This window comes from Colletotrichum jinshuiense, chromosome 2 (assembly GCF_051148585.1).
Source record: "Colletotrichum jinshuiense chromosome 2, complete sequence".
In the NCBI taxonomy this organism is placed as follows: Eukaryota; Fungi; Ascomycota; class Sordariomycetes; order Glomerellales; family Glomerellaceae; genus Colletotrichum; species Colletotrichum jinshuiense.
The window spans coordinates 1,588,365-1,606,968 of NC_139309.1; the positions used below are offsets into that span (position 1 = coordinate 1,588,365).

The window sequence follows — 18,604 nt, forward strand, 5'->3', positions numbered from 1 at the left end:
GTCATTGTTATGCCTGTGCTTTGTAAGGACGTGTCTCTGCTCTGCTCCCTGAATGCTCTGACAGAGCATAGGTACTATGTAGTACTAGCGTAGGGGTGCAACGGGGGGCCGACGAATGTGGGCGGCCCTGGGTAACACGGTCCTCCTGCATTGGCATCCCATGCCCATCCCTGCCTGTCCTGGACCCTGTATCACCAAATACTGAAGACAAGCGAAGGCCAGCCAGCAGCGCAGCTTTGGGGTTGATTTTATTACTTCCTGGGTGCACTGCCGAGTACAGATATGTACAACTTGCTGATGACCGACTGGGCTGGATTGGATTGAGTTGCCACTGTATGGCAACCGGTGCCTTCATATGGTGATGCGCTGTCTGCTCTGAGTCGACGCTCAACAACCACATCCCTCCCTCCCTACATCCATCCATCTCTCTTCCTTTCGTTCCCTCCCGGTCATATCTGTCTGTCCTGCTCATTGAGAGGGAGCTACGCGTGTTTGTTCCCTTGAGAACCTTCTCCCCCCACCCCCTGTTTGCTCTCGTCCGTCCTCCATCTCGCTGGCTGTGCTCTTGCTTGCTGCCTCTTTCTCCTACAACCCAGGCGCAATACCGAGTACGTACGCACGCCAGGTCGGAATATCGCGACATTGGCCCATTATCCGGCACGACGATCGCCCGGGGATTATTTCAAAGACGGCCTGATTCAGACCCCAGGAGGTGAAGGGCCCCCCTCTCTCCCCCCCCATTTGCTCCCATTCCCAAACCAGCCCAGCAGACATTCAACTGTGAGAACGGGCGCAGGCGTCACATCTCGCGCCCCCCAATCAGCGTTCGCCATCGACGCGCTCCTAATTTGCGAGACATCCACCTACCCTCCCCCCTCGTCCAGCAATCGAGCCTGTCGACCTTTTGAAATATCCACGACCGACGGTTGGGACCCCCTGTTTCCCCCTAGTCCCCGTCGAGGCCAGCTAGCCCAGTCCGTCGTCTGCCACACGACACGACAGGACAGCACAGCATAACGCCGTGCAGCGAACCCCCAATCCGCCCTGTCCACGCATCTCCTCTCCACACCCGAGAGTCCGCAACAAAACAGTCCGCCATCCCGGGCTACCCTTTCCTGCGAATATCTCCAACAATCTTGCGCAGCCGAGCAACGCCAGACAACGCACCGCACCGCAACGACGGGCACCGCACCACAGCAGCCAGCCATACGCGAGGCTTCCTGCTTTCCCGTGTTTTCATTTCGCTGCCCGGTCGTACATAACTTATGACGCTTGCCTCCGTCCTCCTCCACCGAGCTGCTGCTGCGCTGCCGCTGCCCTGGTGAAGAAAAAAAGCAGTCGTCCCTCGCTCCTTCACGTCCCACACAATAACACAATTCGATCTCGCGAAGCATAAGAAATAGTGCAGGGAACACGACAATCCCACTCCTGGGACGCTCCACGCACACACAGATCCGCACCCCGTCGATTGCGTCGCTCTTTTTGAGACAACCCGCCCAACTGTACCAGACACTGAACAGTGCTTCATACCGACCGTTATACAGGGTCCCGGCCTGGGCACTGCACAACCCCCAACACACCGTTCGCTCTGCCTTTTGCCTCGGGCGCCTAACTTTATACAAGGAGGAACGCATTCTTGCGCATCCGACCCTCCGCCGAGTAGCCGCTCTCTCTTGTTCCCCGTCCCCATCATGGCCAGCTCGCCGCCGGCCTCTCCCTCTCCCGGGAACCATCTGCCCCAGAGACCGATGAGCGCAATGGTGCGACCGACACCGCGAAGCAGCAGCCGCATGAGCATGACGAGCAAACATGGCGGTGGAAGCAAAGCCTCTGATGATGATTCACGGACAGCCGTCAAAGTCGGTAAGTTTGACGTTCCCGTCGTCCGCCCGGTCTCGTCCCAACCTTGCGATACCTTCCTTTTCCTGCAATCGGGCCCGTCCATTACGTCGCTAATCACGCACTCTTTTTTGATACACAGCCGTGCGCATTCGGCCGCCTCTCCAATCCACCGATCCCGGCTACGAGTTGATTCCCCAACGATTCCAGCGATCCATGGTTCAGGTTACCTCAGATACAAGCTTAGCAATCGACTCGCCACAAGGGAGGAAGCTGTTTGTTTTCGACCGCGTTTTCGGTTCCGACATCGATCAAGAGGGTATTTGGGAATACTTGAATGATTGCGTCACGGCGTTTGTTCAGGGCTACAATGTTTCTCTTTTGGCGTACGGTCAGTCGGGAGCTGGAAAGTCGTACACAATGGGCACGTCAGGCCCCAACGAGCAGGGCGATGTTGATGTGATGGGTAAGTTGCACTGCGCGTCGTGCCAATCGCCTCCTTACGATCCCCTCCCCGCCTTTCCAGGCCTCAGCAGGCCCGCAAGCTGACAGCAACCTACCCCCCGTCTAGGTGTTATCCCCAGAGCAGCAATGGCTTTGTTCGACAAGCTGGACAAGCCGAAGAAACAAGCGAATCGAGGCTCCATGTCACAAATGAGAGCACCACATCGGTATTCCGGCCAGGGTTCTTCGAACGCGTCAGCCGACAAGACCTGGTCCTTGAAAGCGACCTATGTCGAAATCTACAACGAGCAGCTGCGAGACCTCCTGGTCCCGGACCACGTGCCACAGCATGAGCGCGGCACCGTCACAATTCGCGAAGATGTCAAGGGCAACATTCTCTTGACCGGGTTGCGGCAGGTTGATATTAACTCGGTGGACGACCTGATGAATGCATTAAATTTCGGCTCGACCCTACGGCAGACAGATGCGACGGCTATCAATGCCAGGTCTTCCCGGTCACACGCTGTATTCAGTCTCAACTTGGTGCAGCGGAAGAGCGGGCTGCAGGGCTCAAATGGGGGAGAGAAGCGATTCTCCGTGCCCATCGAAGCCATGACGGGATCCGAGACCTGGGTGACCACTGACAGCAAGCTGCACTTCGTCGACTTGGCTGGCAGTGAGCGGCTCAAGAACACAGGCGCGCAGGGCGAGCGTGCCAAGGAGGGAATCTCCATCAACGCTGGCTTGGCTGCGCTCGGAAAAGTCATCTCCCAACTATCATCACGACAAGCCGGATCGCACGTCTCTTACCGTGACTCCAAACTTACCCGTCTGCTGCAAGACTCCCTGGGAGGAAATGCCATCACGTACATGATTGCTTGCGTGACACCCGCGGAGTTCCATCTGAGCGAAACATTAAATACCGTCCAGTATGCACAGAGGGCCCGAGCCATCCAGAGTAAACCACGGATCCAGCAGGTGGAGGAAGGTGACAAACAAGCCATCATCGACCGTCTGAAGGCAGAGGTGGCCTTCCTGCGGGAACAGGTCCGCAGCGTGGAGCGAGGAGGGGGCGAGCGACGCACTGCCTCCTCGGGCGAGCGGTCCGAGCGGCAGAACGAGCGCGAGGCGGAACTGCAGAATCAGCTGCTTGATGCCCAGGAAACCTACACGACCCTGAGTCAGCGTCATGCGAAACTTATTGCCGAGATGGCCAAGGCACGCGACAATGAGGCCGCCGGAAACGACCAACACGAAGAGTCCTTGGGCGACACTGCGACAGAGCGACTGAATCGCTCAAACTCATTTGCCGCAGCGGTTGAGCAGGTTGTGCTCGAGTACGAAAAGACAATTCAGACGCTGGAGCAGTCTCTGTCTAGCACACGCGGCACGCTTGCCAACACCGAGGCGAACCTGCTGGAGAAGGAGACAAAGTGCACGTATATCGAGACTATTAACACCCAGTTGCAGGCGCGGTTGCAGAAGCTGATGGATCGCGAGGCGAGCACTGAGAACTATCTTCATGACCTGGAGAACAAACTCGACGGCCACACCTCCGGGGAGGAGAAGAATGCGACCATTGTCACGGAGCTGCGCAAGGAGATTACTCGGATCAGAGAAAACGAGGCCTCTTGCGAAGACTACATCTCCACCTTGGAGGAGCGGCTCGCCGAGGCGGACCAGGATGCCGAGCTGATGCAGCGCGAGATCGATCGACTCGAGCAAGTGATTGAGCGCCAGCGCAGCCTCGGCAAGCTGGACTCCCTCCTTCACGAACTGGATCATATTCAAGGGGACGCCAAGGTTCCGGAGCCCATCGCGGAGGCTCCCAACGGTGTCCCGCAGCAGCTTGCCAACCACAGCAGGAACCACTCGCGCGTCGGTCGGATGAGCCACAGCGGCGTGATCCCGGAGAATATAGAGGAGGAAGCGGCCGACGCAGCGGAGCCTGCCAAGAACGGTGACCAGGGCGAGAACGGCACTGCTGTTGAGGCGCGCGAAGCCAAAATGCAGAACCTCCAGACCGAAAAGGACGAGTATCCGCCCCAGAGCCCTGCTCAGTCCAAGTTCGTGCAGGACAAGCTGGAAAACGTCACGCAGGAGCTGATTGACTTGCGTGTCGAGCACGAGACCACCATTAACGAGTATGACTTGTTACATGTCAAATACGAAGAGGCCTTGCGCACTCTGGCTGATCTCCAGGACACAATTGACGAGTCCCGCCACCCTGAACGCAAAGTGCGAGACTCGGTGATGTCCATCACTTCCCCGACACAGACCAGACCCCCATCGTTCTTCTCCGATGCTAGGTCTAGTGATCTGAAGGACGGCGGACAATTGTCCTCCCGCTCACTTTCGTCGGAGTTGTCGTCTGCGATGGAGTCGCACACCACCGTCGATCCCTCCGATACTGAGACAGCCACTGCTAAGCCCGAGTCCGACCCCGAGCTCGCGGCTCCCGAGGACCTGCTGGCCACGGAGGTGGAGAGATTCAAGACCCTCGCCGCTGAGAAGGAAGAGGCAGAGAAGGAGCTGGCTGAGAAGTACACTCAACTGGAACAAAAGCACCACGAGGCTCTGGACATGCTCGAAGAGCTCAAGACTGAGGTCGCCCAGGCCAAGGCATTGGATCTCTCGTCGCCGCGAACACACCAGCCCGTCATCCGCCGCAAGTCTAGCCAGAACGTCATGATCATCGACCGCGCCCATCGATCGTTTGCCTCGCTTCGTAACATCGCAGCAGAAAACTTTGAAGAGCAGCCCGACGTCATGCAGAATTTCGAGCTGAACTTGAACTCTGCGATGCATGAGCTTCATGCGCGGTCAGAAAGGATCCAGGAGCTGGAGGCGGATGTTGCATCTGCCAAGAAAGAGATGGAAACCAAGATGACCATCATTTCTGGCCTTACGCGCGAGCGATCCAGTTTGCAGGCTTCGCCTATGGACATGTCCATGGTGTCCAATCTGAAGAACCAGCTCGAGGCAAACGAGATGCAGATGAAGGAGATGCGGGATACTCACGCCGCCAGCGAAAAGAAGCTTATGGCCGAGCTCGAGCGCCTGCGCACCACTGCCAAGGAGGCGCCCGCAGTAGAGGACGTTGCGACTGAACCGGCACCCGAGGCCTTGCCCAAAGCCGCTGCCGAGACCGTCGCTGCAACTGCCGCGGCCGCTGCCGTTGCTGATATCCCTGCCGCGTCTGTTGGTGTGGCTGATACCGAGACTAGGGCCTTGCAGACGACCGAGCAGAACGACCAGAAGATCACCGAGCTCCAAGCCGAACTCACTACTTGGGAGGCCAAGCACCAGACTGCTCTCGACACCATGCAGGCAACAGAGGCGAAGATGACGAGGACAATCGAGGAGCTCGAGTCTGAGATCACGGCCTTGAATACCAAGCAAACCGAGCAGTCTTCTGCGCGGAGTGCTGAGGAGGTCAAGGATATCGAGGAGAAGCACGAGTCACTCGTCACGTCTCTCCGCAGCGAGATCGACGAGTACAAGACGGCTATCAGCACCAATGCCAGCAGGGTTTCCGATCTTGAGGCTGCCCACGCGGCCGCCAGGACAGAGCTGGAGGAGGCCATCAAGGCCCGCAACCTGCATGAGACACAAGCAAAGACGCAGCAGAGTCTGATTACAAACCTAGAGAACCAGATCACGGCCCACGAGCACGCGCTCAGGACACATCAAGAAGGCATGAAGTTGCTCCAGGAGAACCACGCCAAGAATCTTGAGGAGATGAAACAGGCGGAGCAAAAGGGCTACGAGGAGCAAGTCGCCGTTCTTCTAAACGAGCATGCGGAGAACGTCAGAGCCCTCGAGTGCGAGCTTAATGACGCTAGGGAGGACCTCATGAAGGTTGCGACCCAGGTGGCATTCGCTCTCGGCCTCGACGTCAGTATCGAGAAGATTACTGAGCGTATTGATGATCTGATTGCCGACCAAAAGGCATTTGCTGCGGAGCAGAAGAAGTCGACCGAGATCGAGAAGCAAGTTACGGAGCTGTCAACCATCAACGACAACCTTCTCAAGGAGCTTGAGCAGGCCAAGTCGACCCTGACAGATCTGCTCACCGCCGAGGGCGAGCCGGTCAGGAGCCCCGCCCCTCTCCCCACCCAACTGTCTGCCATTCGCAAGAAGATTTCCGACCTGGAGCATCGGAACAAGAAGAACTCCCGCCTCGTGGAGGAGCTCGAGGACCAACTTCAGAGCAACTTTGACCAGGTTCAAATGACAAACAACCGTCTGTCCACGCTGCAGACGGAGCGCAATGCCCAAATTGAAGACGCTCAAGCTGCCAAATTCAAGGCCGAATCCGAGTTGGAGGCGCTCAGAGTAGAGTACGCAGCTCTTCAGGTAGGTCTCGCCATCGAAGTTCGGTCAAACATGGATGCTAACAAGTCACAGGCCAAGATGGACGAGGCATCTGCTTCTGGTCAGATTCAACGATCAAACTCCGTCAACTCGCCGCTGCGGAAGAGCGCCTCGGTCTCATCCCTCCCCTCTCCGCCGCCAGCTATTCCTCTACCCCCGCTACCCGGCGTCGGAAACGCGTCTGGCCCCAACGGAACAGTGCCGAACACCCCAACCCAGAGCGGCCGACCGGCCAGCAAAGACAACATGGGGTCCGTCAACCAAATCCAGGAGGACCAGGAGGCCCGTATCCGCACCATCGAGAAGCACCTCCATGCCGAGAAACAACTCACTCAGACGCTCGAGGAGGCGCTTACGGACCTCGAGCGCCAGTCCAACAAGGTCAAGGCCGACAGCGATGCTTGGCGCAAGCGCTGCACGGAGCTGGAAGCCGAGATCAAGGAACTCAAGGATCGCCCCGCACCCACACCACAGCCCGACAACCGATGGAGCCTACACGCCGTCGAAGAGGAGCGCAAGAAGCGGCAGGCTGCCGAAGCGCAACAGCGGCTCTTGGAGGAGCGTATGAACGCCTTGTCCAAGAAGAAGAAGAAGGGCTCCCTCAACTGCTTTTAGATGAGGCCTTGCTGCTGGGGCTTCGCCTCGTGAGCGTCATATCTGGAAAGATTGTTTCCTTTTTTTTTTTTACCTTCTGGGGAGGAGTATTCTTTTCTTCCCTTATTTTCTTTTTCGCGCAACCTTGTATTCTTGCATTTGCAATTCTACGCTGGCTGAAGATGATTCCCCCCCCTACGCATGGCGAAACCCAAAAAATTGGGCAGGAGTTTCTCACACTGGCGGCTCGCGCGTGCGTCGTTCCGCCAAAGGTTTTGACGTTGATTATTTTTTTTCTCAATACCACTACGCGACTTTGCTCATGCGACATGGATTCAAACTACCACCTTCGGTTCCTTTTCTTTTTTTCTTTTTCTTAATTATTTCTTTTACATAACTTGTCTACGAATAGCAGGATGGAAGACGTGCTTCAATGATGGCACGAGGGAAGGAATGGGGGCGGCGGGGGTTAGTGAGGTTGGCCGGTTGGATCGGCAGCCTTGGGAGCATTCGTTAGACTGCCTTGCTCAGAGGAAGGTGATCTGGGGCCGAGGGCGCATCATATATCTATATATATACACCTTGGGTAATGCTCGTTTGGCGTGCCCGACTGAACGGGATCGGTTGAATAAAAAGGGGTTTGGATGTTCATTCAATTCCATCCGTTGCGTCGTGATGTCTGATAGGGCCGTTTGCAGAATTCCCAAGCCGTCCAGGTGAGTTTTAAAAGAGTCTTGGGCGGCCGCCTTGCTCGTTATGCCGTTCCCATTTGCGGTTTTGCCAGGTCATGACGATACCTCGCCCTCTTCAGAGGGGAGGACCTCGGGGAACCAACCGTAGGCTTTGAAATCGACCTGGAACTCGCCCATGGCCGTCTGTGAGACGTCGACGTTTTCGGCCTGGAGGGCGGCCGCCTGGCTTCGGGCGCCCGAGGGTTGGGAGCTGTGGGGGGAGGGGGGCGGTTGGTTAGTCTCGCTGTGTCTCTGTACGGTTGAGGGGTGCAGGACATCGTGGAGAGAGAGAGTGTGAGAGAGAGAGTGTGTGTGAGAGAGAGAGTGAGAGAGAGAGTGTGTGTGAGAGAGAGAGTGTGTGAGAGAGAGTGTGTGAGAGAGAGTGTGTGAGAGAGAGTGTGTGAGAGAGATAGAGAGAGGCAAGAGTCGCATGAGGAATTGCATGAGGAGAGGGTGAGGAGCCGGGATTAAATGAGCAAAGGAAGGGATGATGATTCGGAGAAAAGCAAAAGGAAGCCCATACCGAGGTGAAATGGTCCCCTTGGCGTTGATGACGCGCTGCCACGGGACGGTCTCGTTGTTGAAGCGCGATGACGGGTCGGTGGGCAGGTGCTTGAGGCAGATTCCCACCTGGCGGGGACGTTCGGCTGGTGGCGGGGGGAATGACGCGGGTTAGTGAGTGGCTATGAAGTTATGGGGGATGGGGGGTGGATGGATGCAAGTGAGAGCTGGACGAAAGGGGAGGATGGCGGGTTACAATGAATGATGAGTGTACGTATGTCATGAGAGTGTATGGCTGGAGGTGGGGGGGACTTACGGGTTCCGATGAGCCTGGCGATGTGGCCGTAGGTGGTCACCTTCCCGACCGGGATCTCCTGGACGGCGGTGTAGACGGCGTGGAAGAAGGCCTCGGCCTCATCGGTGCGGGGCATTTTCGCCGACGCGAGGAGTGGGGACGACGGCTGCCGGGGGGGACGTGGCGTGGGTGATGGCGGCGATGTTGACGTTTGATGTTTGATGCCGAGCAGAAAATGCCTTGGTGGTGCGGGTTACGGTGGAAGTCATCCCTAACAATTTAGTCGCGGCTTCGTCGGCACGTCGAAGCCTGATTGGCCACTAGCTCCCATCCGGGGTTGAGCTACTTGGGATCGTCACGCTCTATCACAACTTTCTTTGAGGGCTCGGTGGAAAAGAACCAACATCTATAGACTTCGAATTACCGAGTTTTACATTGCTTTTAACATTGACGGATATCCACTTTGGTCTCCGTGATGCCCATCGGCTGCAACATGGTGTAGAACGCCTGGCTTTTTTGAATTCGGCATGCTCGTAATCCCAAACCGAAGCATGGCGTAGTCCCCGGGTTAGGAGGTGCCCTCCTCAGAGTGGGGCTGCCTGTGAGATGGCTGTGCTGTGCGTGCAGGTCACCACGAGGTTGACGTTCAAAACAGGTCTGCCCAGCCCATGCAAGGCCAACGGCTTCAGGCGTCCTGCAATTACATTGGCAGCCAGCCGGGAAAGAATGCCTGATGCCTTCTCACAGCCTCTTTGTCAATTTGCCCTACCCCGCTTCTCCCCTCTTGCTTTGAAGCAAATCCTAGGTTCTCCCACTTGCCCGTGTGTCTTTTAGCCTCTGTCATCTACTGCAGTAGCTAAGTCTGTTTTTGCCAATGATTTTATGCTCTACAGTACTCAACTGAGCTTTGTTGGCTCGCACTTGCTCGGCTGTTTGTCTCATCGCCGCACAAAAAGCGAGTTCTAGACGGGACACGAGAACTTCCATTATTCACATCATCCGGGCTCCGCTTTCCCCTACATCAGACCTGGCAGCCCTCGTGCATCACCGGGTCTCACACCATGTCTGACCAGGTCGGCTTCAGCTTTCAAGCCGATGTCGTGAATACGGCTTCCATGGGGCACGTCATAACCGGACGACTCCTCAAGGCTCTCAGCGACGGCGGGGTGGACACCTACGCCACCTGGTCCACAATCCAGCTTGGGAAATTGCTGACGACTCGGTCATCGCTTCAGACTTCGGTCTATTCTCATATCGCTTCCAAGACAAGTTACAAGTCCGTTCTCTCAAAGGCCTTGAGCATTGGTTGGGGCCACTCGGCGCCCATCGCCGATCTAGCACGTTCGGTGGCCGGAACGAACGCGATTCTCCTCATCGGCGCCCTCTCGACAGGATCACCCCCATTTGGTGCCGCTCAGTGTCTATCAGAGCTCATGTCCATATATGGTCTAGAAGCAGATATGGTACCAAGTGTTGATGTTCTCAAGGGGCTCATTGTTTACCTTGCTCCCTATGTTCAGGACCTCGGGTTCTCCAAGGTCCTCCAGCATATCACTATTTTGGCGGAGAACAACATCAGGTCTCAAGCAATGAAAGGGGGTTTCAAGCTTCTAGAGAGCATTAACGACTTGCAGAAGTTGGGTGGGGCAGCTGCGTGGGCTGGCGCTATCAAGCAGCTCATCTTCACATCGCAGAGGGGGGAGCAGCACTTCATGGTTCTCAAGATGCGTGGATCCTGGCTCCCTGCCTTTGCGAGCCACATACTCGGCATGTCGGTTGAGCTGCGCTTCAACGAACAACTAATATGGGCAAGTGGTGGCGACCAAGGAAGCGTTACATTTCAACTGGGAGAAACCCCCGTGCATAACTGGTCTATAAATCCACATCAGCAGCCCGCGTTTACCTTTACAAAAGTGGAGCAGGAAAACAACAGCGACCTTTCTATCTCTATTGAGTATCCGCTTGGAGATGCACTCGAGGCTCAGCTTCTCAGATTTCCTCAGATTGATGCCTGTATTACAAAGTCGATTCACGCTGCAATTACGTTTCTCTCACGCCAATTGCTAATATCGCACCAAGGGAGCATCATCATGAATGAGCATCTATTCCAGGCACAGTTCAACAAGGCACCTGCGCTAGCAAGGGCTCTTCAAAGCATGCGGATCGAGGCCACGGTGCCAGATGGGAAGGAGCGTATCGGTATTTTTGAATCACCAAAAAGCCCTGGCGCACTTGGGATCTCGTGTTTGGACCTGCAAAGTCTGGAGATGTTAATTGGTCGTTGTTTCAAAGACCACCCGAACATCCAAATGATCTCCGAGGACTTTTGTCTTTTCGAAACTAAGGACCCGTCCTACTACTACCTATGTGAAATAGTTGGGAGACTCATTCAAAGTTTCGCAACCACAGCGATAGCCTTGGCTCTCTGCAGATTTGAGCCTGATGAGCTACGGGTGCAAGACGACATCATCTCTGGATACGTCACAACTGAATGGAACCATACATTCATCAATCCAGACAGTTTCCCTACGCCCTTTTTACAAAGAATACACCTATCATATCTTGGGCGGCTGATTTGTGGTGGTGTTAGCGCACACAGCAATCGAGAACTCGGCGAGTTCACTCTCGGAGTCTCAGGAGGAGCGTACACCATTTACTTAGCTTGCATAATGGAAACCGACTGCTACGACGAACTTGGGCGAATGGTGAATATTCGGTCTGGGAGAATGTCAGTGAATGGTTCATTCCGCAGCGTCATAGCGGAAAAAAAAGCTGGGGTTGGCCATGAAACAGAATCCTCGAGCGGAATCAACGAGAGTGCGTATGCCACTTGTTTGGCTGGCGGGGCAATCATTGAACCTCATTACCGACCTTCAGAAGCAAATATTTGTATGGATGTTATTCTGGAAGAGAAGAGAATATTGTTACGACTTGGGCTTGCCTCAAAATCGACTTGTACAGTCCCTATAACGTTCGAATACTGCATTCGGAGGTTCTTGACGATATGGAGCAATCCTCGTTGCGACCATCCCGTCAAGTCTCCCTATAAGGTGCCCAAAGACCATGATTTAGCAGTGGCTGGGTTTCGTATGACAAGGGTGAACTGGGGATTCCCTGCTGAAGTTTTTGTTTTTGCTTTACGGGGAAATAAATTGGAGCAGCTTGTAACGTGCGGCATTATGTCAGAGACTAAATGGTCTTTGGGTCCTCTGGGTGAAAAGTTTGGAAAGCGTGGCGTTGTTCAGAGTTCAGCTTGTTTGAAGTGCTGTCTGAACTTGGCAAACCAGCCTGATTACCTTCCGTGCGTAGTAATGGGCGGTTGACAGGACTCGACTTAGGTTCGCTGCGAAGTTGAAACTGGATACCCCAATACGTGGGGAAAGCAGCCGGAGGCATGTTTACGAAGGTTGTTATAGAGGTAGCCTCCTTTTCCTGGCCTTATACACGCGCCAACCATGAGGGGGCAGAGACTGAGTTGGAAACCAAATGTCGCAGGACGCGGCTCCGGGCGACCTACACCGCTGATAAATGTATTCAGAGGTCTTACTTTGACCAAGTTGAGTATTGATGCGGTTGTTGACTGGCTGCAATTGCAAAGCTTCATCCTGCTAGCAATCCGGTTATGTGGAGAGTGAAGTGTATTTGGAAAGGGGTGGGTGATGGTGCCCACGCTGATCAGGGGTATATTTTCCCACTTGTCCTATGTTAACTAATGAGAGTTTCTGCGAACGTGGCTGTAAGCCGGGTTAGTAGGAAGACTTAGACTGAGGGAGGATCATCACGATCAGGGACGGATAGATCAATCACAGCCCCATCACTTTCAACAGACCTTGGAGAATACACACACTTTGTTCAAAGTTGCTGTCTTTTTCTCGCCTCAGGCTTTTCCTAAACCCTTTCGGCGCGTCCGATCAGGGGCGATATCTCCACTTACAGGTGGCCCTGGTGAATTCCTCCGCCAGTCTCCGTTGCAGTCACCCTGATCAACCTCGGCTCTTAGGTTAAACAGGAGCAGAGGCCTGGGTCGGCCTCAGTAGGCCAGGGCACCTCCTTTTACAGTCGCGAGATAATGGGCATGAGCACCAAGGAGTTATTTGTCTGACCAGGGTCGGCTTGAATCCGTAGAAGTCACTGATCACAAACTCACGTCCAGCTTCGATTGGTCTTGTGGTGTTTTTTCTGTGCACTTCGACTCTTTTCAGGGTCATCTTCCACTCCCATCCCCGACCTTTGCTAATATTAACCCCTCATATTGACTGCCCCTATCGAGACTTCTGTCTGGTGTGAGTGAACCAGCGTCTCGTCTTGTGGGTGGTGGCAAAGATTATCGGCAATACGGTTAGTTTGAAGTCCGTAGCGCCTGAACTCCAAGAGTCTGCCACAGCACGTGCCACATCAACCCACATCAACGCGCCCGGCCTATCCTGGTAGTGCTGGTGTTCGTAGAAGTTGAAAAGTGTGTTGCCATTCCTCAAGCGCAGGTATCAGACCATAATCTCAGGTGAATAGAGATATAGACAATAAACAAGACTCGACATTATAGGATTTTGTGAACAACGGGGCATGGTGGTGTGATAGCCCTAGTCCTTATACATCATACGTACATCACAGTGACCATACCGAGTATATGCGGAGCATCAACATAACATTTATCAAGATTCTAAGCCCAACTAAACGCCCGATCTTAACCAAGATAGCCGCTATAATTGAGGCCCTGGGGGCGTCCAGCTTTTTGTCTATCAGGCCGATGCTTTGTATTCGCACTATCCGCAACGTGAAAAAGTCATAAAATGCATAATCAATTGCCGAAATCCACCTAAGAGACCTTAGAAACCCCCTCTTCCCCCATGTCAAGGTCTAGCATGCGCTTCTGTTTAAGAGACCAACCACCAGGTAGATATTGCAAAAAGGATGGATCATCGTCGCTTTCAGGGCCGTTCCTGGGGCATCAAGGACATGCGGACTTCGGAGATTTACCTGTCCGTGCCGTCGGGTACATGTTTCCCCCCGAAACCACGGCATGTAAGATCTACCAGAAGCGAATTGTAACTAGTGTAACCGCGGCCGTTAGTGCCACTAATTGGTTCGGCGGGATTCTAGACAAGGTTGGCGGCGGGTCTTCCCGCCAGGATAACAATTGCGGGTTATAATAGTATGCCGTTGACAGGCTGGTTTGCGAATACGACTCAAAGACCAGCATAACATACTTGAATTCTGTCATTCTCACAGGGGTTTCGAGCGGACCAATGCACACAAGTGCGCCTGAGAGATAACAAGACGATATCTGCACGGGGGAAATCGTTAACAGCTCGATTTCGCGCTAAAATAGTATACTTGGCCGCCAAATAGATTAATGCTAGAACCAACGTCGACTTTGGGTGGCCAAGTACAATGTCTCTTTCAAGATCAAAGCGAGCAACAATGCGAAACCGAGGTCTTATACCCTGGGCTATAAAATCTTTTCGCCACAATTTGACTATAAAGCCCTTTATCAAATGCTGACGTGCTACAGTTTGCTCTTCGACACTCAAGCATCCTTGTCTGCCACCTTCAATACGTTTACTCCAGTTTCCTGGACTTCAACTTGTCAAGATGGAGGCAGTAACACTCCCAAAACACCTCCTAAGCTCCTGGATTGAATCACCTGTGATTCAGAAAATGGATTTCTGGACATCCTTATGTTTTGGTATCGTCCTCATCAGCGTATTCATGGCAGTCCCACATATGCGCAGACCATCCCGCAAGCTCCCTTACATCAACCCACGTCAAGCGTTCGACTTCTTCGACCAGAACAGGAAGAATGATTTCTTAATTAACGCACGCCAGATGATGGACAAGGCCCGTACGCAGTTTCCTGGCCAGCCGTACAAAATTATGACGGATGTCGGCGAGACGGTTATCCTCCCACAAGATTTTATTCATGATATCCGCAACGAAACTGGGCTTAGCTTAAACGATGCGTTTAACGAATACTTCCATCCGCATCTCCCTGGATTCGAGGGGTTTGCAACGGGCAGCAGACCCGATCAGCTTTTCCAAATTGTCATTAAGAAGCGCATCACCAAGTTGCTAAGTAAGCTCCGCCATCAAGCCGTTTGTTTTCTTACCCCACCCCCATACACCCCACAGTATCACCTCCCCGAGATAACTTCAACACACCACTCACCATTATAATATTACCAAGCTGACTCAAGATCTTTAAATAGATCAAATTACCGAGCCTCTCTCTTCTGAAGCCGAATTCGCTGTTGATCTTATCTTTGGAAAACCAACTGGTAGGTACCTAGCTATGGTTCAAATAAAGCTCCCTGAAACTCATGGTACGCGAAATCGGCAACTAATACACTATAATCGCTCAGAATGGCGCGCGTACAACATTAAAGACGACGTCCTTGACTTTATCTCCCGCCTATCCTCTCGTGTGTTCCTTGGAGACGAGGTGTGCCGCAACGAAGACTGGCTTGCTATCACTAAGTCCTACACTCTCAACGCCTTCCTTAGTGCCCAAGCCCTACGACCCTACCCTGCCTGGCTCCGCTACGCAGCAAACCAATTCCTCCCCCAGTGTAAGATTCTTCGGCAGCAGGTGTCCGACTCAAGAAGGATTATTGAGCCCGTCCTTCAAAAGCGGAGAGACCTCCGTCAACAGGCCTATGAGAAAGGAGAGCCGGTGCCTAGCTTCAATGACGGGATCGACTGGTTTGATGAGGAGAGCAATGGTAAGGTATATGACGTTGCGGGTTCGCAACTAGGCTTATCACTTGTTGCCATCCACACTACTACAGATTTGCTGGTTGAAACCATGCTACGCATTGCGGAGAACCCAGAGCTGTTTGGCGCTCTAAGAAAGGAGCTCGTCGAGGTTCTTAGCACCGAAGGTTGGAAAAAGACTGCCCTTACTAATATGAAGCTCATGGACAGCGTTTTGAAGGAGGCGCAGAGAATGAAGCCAACTATGTCTGGTAAGCATCTTTTCATCCATTCAAAATCGTTATCTCCTATACTGATAAACACAACCAGCACTCATGTTCCGCATGGCAACTCGCACTGTAACCCTCCCCAATGGCCTCCAGCTCCAGAAAGGCGAACGCTGCGTCGGCGACCTTGGCAAAATGAACGACCCCTCAACCTACCCAGACCCCTCAACCTTTAACGGCTACCGCTTTATTAAGATGCGCGACGACCCCGAGCTCAGCAACCAGGCCAACCTTGTCACCACCTCCCCCTCACACCTCGGCTTCGGGCACGGCCAGCATGCATGCCCCGGTCGCTTCTTCGCCGGCAACGAGTTGAAGATTGCGCTGGCGCATTTGCTGATGAAATACGATTGGAAGTTGACGCCTGGATACAAACACCACTGTGAGGCACTGGGATTTACGTTGAATTCGGATGGGGCGGCCAAGCTGTTGATGAAGAGGAGGGAGGCCCCGGAGATTGATATTGATGCAATCTGATCCGGCATTCGCGGAAGGCTTAAAGCGTTGTCGGAAGCCTGAACGCCCCGTTCACTCAGTGAGAGATACTCAACAAACTGCGTAGCATAAACTGCAAAGCATAGCATGTATACTCCGAGGATAGTGCCATAAGTGCACGGATATATATCAAAAAACACTCAACTTCACCAAAAATGAACTTCACTCGCTTGAGATCGATTGAGGCAGACATGCCAGCGCCGTTGTCAACATTGCTTACAACGGACCATAAGCCTGCGCTCTGCACCTCACGCCAATTGTCCAGCTGTGTTGCGACAACTGTGCCTTACTCCTTTTTCACACTGAGTCGTGAGTCAGGTCTTTGAGCTTTCTACCTGCATCCTCCTCCCCAACTCTCAAACTCCGTCTCTCCTCTCAGATTCCTATCTAATTGCCATCGTTACCTCTATTGCTATTCTATACGGCGGCCATCGGTTGATTTCGTCTACTAGATCCAGGGAAATTGACCCCCATAACACATATGAAATAGCATTTGGTTCGGTTGAGGACCACGCCAAGCTGCACTAATGGCTAAAGATCTTGGTGTCGGTATATGATGTCCCGTGTGCGGGTCCGTACTCATAACTTCGGCCACTAAGATGAGGGCCTTTAGCACCTCCGACGTCGCATTGAAGCCGAACAACTTGACCCGACGCCCCGCGAATTCGACACTGATCCGGATCCACCCATTCATGGGGGCGGGGATTGCACGATGGGTTGGGGAACCCTCCACCTCCACGAAACTCAACACCCTTCGATTGCTGAACTCCAATTCCTGAAGTCTGAAAGAAGAAAAAGACTCGTAGCAAAGTCTGTGCAACACAGGGAATCCTCAACATGGACGCGTTTGTCAAGTCCCGGGAAACCCGGCCTCAGGTGATCGAAAGCCTCCTGGCAGCTCTTCCGCCCTTGGACCCCTCCCTCGAAGAGTTTCGTGACGTTGCCACTCTCCCGGATGGCTACAGAATCGATCTTCAAATCGTCCGCCCGCGCGACGTGAATGACCGCCAAGCAGACAGGCCGCTCATCCTGCTCTGGCCCGGTGGCGGTTTCATCGTAGCCGGCGTCGAACCGACGACTCGACCCGCGCGGGAGTTTGCGCTCGAGTTTGGGGCCGTCGTCGTCAACGCCACATACCGCCTTGCGCCCGAAAACAAATTCCCCATATCCGTCAGAGACGGCTGGGAGACGGCCGTCTGGCTTTCAAAGAACGCCAGCCGCTTTGGCGCGGACATCACCAAGGGCTTCGTGGTCGGGGGCTTCTCTGCCGGGGCAAACATTGCTTCGGTTGTCAGCCAGCGGTCCGGTGTTGAGGGCCTCGGCATCACCGGCACCCTCCTGGGCATCCCGTTCCTGCTCGTCAAGGAGATTGTGCCGGAGAAGTATGCGGCGGAATGGGTTTCTCGCGAGGAAAACGCCAACTGGAGCCAGACCTTTACGACTGCAATCATCGAGGATGTGGGGAAAGCTCTGGAGGCCGACATAAAGTCGCCGTGGTACTCGCCCTTCAACGACCCCCAGGCAATCCCAAAGTCGCCCAAAACTTACATCCAAGTTGGAGACCGCGACCCGTTGAGAGATGATGGACTGTTATATGCAAAGATTTTGCAGGATAACGGGGTTGAGACACGAGTTGATAACTACCCGGATTGGGGACACCAGGGTTGGACAATTTTTGCCACGCAAGATTTACCTGCGGAATTGGGACCAAACACAATCAAAGGGATGAAATGGCTTCTGGGGAAGGAGTAGGCCGCATGAAGTGTTTCGTTAGCCGTTTAGTATCAGCCCTACAGCTTGTCAAGGTTGTTGGCCGAAAAGCTCCTGCAAGCATGCAAATCGACAAAAAGCCTATTAGACAAGTTTATTAGATAAATGGGTACATTGTTTAGACTGGCGAAGAGATGTCTTATAACGCGTTCAACTTAATGGTGTCTAATAAGTCTATTGCGCGGCTGGTTCTAACCGTTCTGCTTCTACACTACTGGTGGCCGCAATTACTACATGGCACATGTAATCAAATATGGGCTTTGCATCACGTTTGATATTCTGGCACTTTATTTTAGAGAAAAGGGCTGTAAACATTACGAAGGCATGGAAACTCAAACACAAAAATAGGGGGTAGCAGATAAGGGACAATATTAGCCTCGGTGTTGACCTCCGGAGACTGCAGTTGAGCATGGCAAAGACGGGGAAGCCAGCCATTTCTGCGTGATAAAAACATTGGATCTACATCTCCTGGGAGATCCAAGCAACAATTAAACATATCCCCTTCAAGGAACAACATTCAGCCCTATGCGGCTTAAATTGATATGAGATGCGGCAGTTGCGGTTTGGTTGCGCCATTAGTG

At 53.6% G+C, this 18,604-nt stretch overlaps 5 protein-coding genes across 5 annotated transcripts; 4 read left to right on the forward strand and 1 right to left on the reverse strand.

Moving 5' to 3' along the window:
- Positions 1-1,691: 1,691 nt before the first annotated feature.
- Positions 1,692-7,275, forward strand: EsH8_II_000434 (kinesin; the record flags this gene model as incomplete). The annotated part of the gene is made up of 4 exons (XM_083263732.1): positions 1,692-1,863; positions 1,982-2,305; positions 2,411-6,642; positions 6,694-7,275. 4 exons carry the CDS (start codon positions 1,692-1,694, stop codon positions 7,273-7,275), a joined length of 5,310 nt encoding a protein of 1,769 aa, XP_083121054.1.
- Positions 7,276-8,039: 764 nt separating this feature from the next.
- On the reverse strand, positions 8,040-8,917 carry EsH8_II_000435 (6-O-methylguanine DNA methyltransferase; the record flags this gene model as incomplete). Its single annotated transcript, XM_083263733.1, has 3 exons — positions 8,040-8,196; positions 8,509-8,632; positions 8,803-8,917. 3 exons carry the CDS (start codon positions 8,915-8,917, stop codon positions 8,040-8,042), a joined length of 396 nt encoding a protein of 131 aa, XP_083121055.1.
- A 925-nt stretch (positions 8,918-9,842) lies between these two features.
- Positions 9,843-10,875, forward strand: EsH8_II_000436 (uncharacterized protein; the record flags this gene model as incomplete). Its single annotated transcript, XM_083263734.1, has 2 exons — positions 9,843-10,613; positions 10,861-10,875. The coding sequence occupies 2 exons, from the start codon at positions 9,843-9,845 to the stop codon at positions 10,873-10,875; spliced, it is 786 nt and encodes a 261-aa protein (XP_083121056.1).
- A 3,498-nt stretch (positions 10,876-14,373) lies between these two features.
- EsH8_II_000437 (cytochrome P450) lies at positions 14,374-16,235 on the forward strand (the record flags this gene model as incomplete). The annotated part of the gene is made up of 4 exons (XM_083263735.1): positions 14,374-14,854; positions 14,988-15,056; positions 15,141-15,743; positions 15,802-16,235. The coding sequence occupies 4 exons, from the start codon at positions 14,374-14,376 to the stop codon at positions 16,233-16,235; spliced, it is 1,587 nt and encodes a 528-aa protein (XP_083121057.1).
- An 855-nt stretch (positions 16,236-17,090) lies between these two features.
- EsH8_II_000438 (uncharacterized protein) lies at positions 17,091-18,005 on the forward strand (the record flags this gene model as incomplete). The annotated part of the gene is made up of 1 exon (XM_083263736.1): positions 17,091-18,005. The coding sequence occupies one exon, from the start codon at positions 17,091-17,093 to the stop codon at positions 18,003-18,005; it is 915 nt and encodes a 304-aa protein (XP_083121058.1).
- Between the last annotated feature and the right edge of the window lie 599 nt (positions 18,006-18,604).